The following is a 1,330-nucleotide window of genomic DNA, read 5'->3' on the forward strand; positions in this document are numbered from 1 at the left end:
ACTGGATGACTGAGAATCTTCACCAGCATATAAAAGCATGTGTGAAACCAGTGGGGTGATCTGACGTTACCTTTCTTTTCTCTCCGTCTACCTGCAGGTTTGACAAACTGGTCTATGTTGGGATCAATGAGGACCGAGTGTCCAAGCTGAAGGTTCTCAAAGCCATCCTCAGAAAGTAAGAACAGCTCGTTAAATGGGGGGGGGAATAAGTTGGGCTCATTTGGAACATCGGGTTAAATGTGCTTTAAAATTGTATTTCAAGCCCCTGTCACACCTTGACGATTTAGACCAGTGTGTGCCTGACGTACGGAAAAATCGGGTAAAAACGCTGGCATACATTGAATAAGTTATAGTTTAGTATAAGCAATGAGAGCGCTGAAACACGCGGGCACACGTCGACATACGTAGAGAAAACGTATGCCAGTGTATGCCATAAGTGGGCCATAAGTTCCAGGTCAGTTATCTGATCGTTGACATCCGTTCAGTGTCAGTTCCTCATCAGTCGTGGCTTCCAGCTTATCCAAAACCTCTGAGTACCTTGTGCATAACTTCTGCCTAACTTATCCAGAACTTCTCTCCAACGCATATCAACGTATCTGACGTGTTCCAGACGAGCGCTGAACGTGTTTCTAACTTCCAGCTACTGTATAATGGCGTATTGGCAGCATTTTCACATAAAGGGGGGTCACAGGAGGAAACCGTCAGTTCTCCTCCAGAATTCATCCCCATCATAGGGTGAGCCAGAAGGTGAGAGTGATGGATCCTCACTGCGTTCACGCCCACCACCAACACACTTCCTAGCTGAATCTGCTGCCACTGCAAACCTTTTTATTCATTCTTTTTTGGGGTGTGGCCGGTAAACAGCAGCTAGGATAATACCGTGATCAAAAAAATCTTTTTATGCAGAACGGGCGTCTGAGGGGAGGAGCTTTAACTGATGCTTCGTAATGCGCATTACGTTGCCGTGTGTTATGCATAAGTTAGGCTGTCATTGAACACAAGATATGGACTTTTTATTAATACGCTATAGAATATATATAGAAGTTTCATCATATGCCAGCGTTGGAGTAGATTCTGGGACGTCGGGCGTACGCTTGCTAAATCAGCAAGGTGTGACAGGTCCCTAGAGGAGCATTTCCTGTTTGAGTTGACATACCTTCACCGTGCTTCTAGGTTCCAGTTGGAGCCTTCTGTGAACCTTCAGGACATCGTGGATCACTGCCCCGCTGTCGTGACCGGAGCTGATCTGTACGCTCTCTGCTCAGACGCCATGACAGCTGCCATCAAGAGGAAGATCCATCTGATCGAAGATGGTAAAAAAAAAAAAAAC

The 1,330-nt window shown here is 46.0% G+C and overlaps 1 protein-coding gene across 1 annotated transcript in view; it reads left to right on the forward strand.

Moving 5' to 3' along the window:
• The window catches only part of pex6 (peroxisomal biogenesis factor 6), a 28,523-nt gene that overhangs the window by 23,920 nt on the left and 3,273 nt on the right, over positions 1-1,330 (forward strand). The window contains 2 exon segments of the mRNA XM_015380943.1: positions 82-175; positions 1,174-1,313. Coding sequence (XP_015236429.1) covers positions 82-175; positions 1,174-1,313 — 234 coding nt within the window.

The sequence above is a fragment of the Cyprinodon variegatus genome, unplaced genomic scaffold, assembly GCF_000732505.1.
Source record: "Cyprinodon variegatus isolate N-32 unplaced genomic scaffold, C_variegatus-1.0 Scaffold225, whole genome shotgun sequence".
NCBI classification, from domain to species: Eukaryota; Metazoa; Chordata; class Actinopteri; order Cyprinodontiformes; family Cyprinodontidae; genus Cyprinodon; species Cyprinodon variegatus.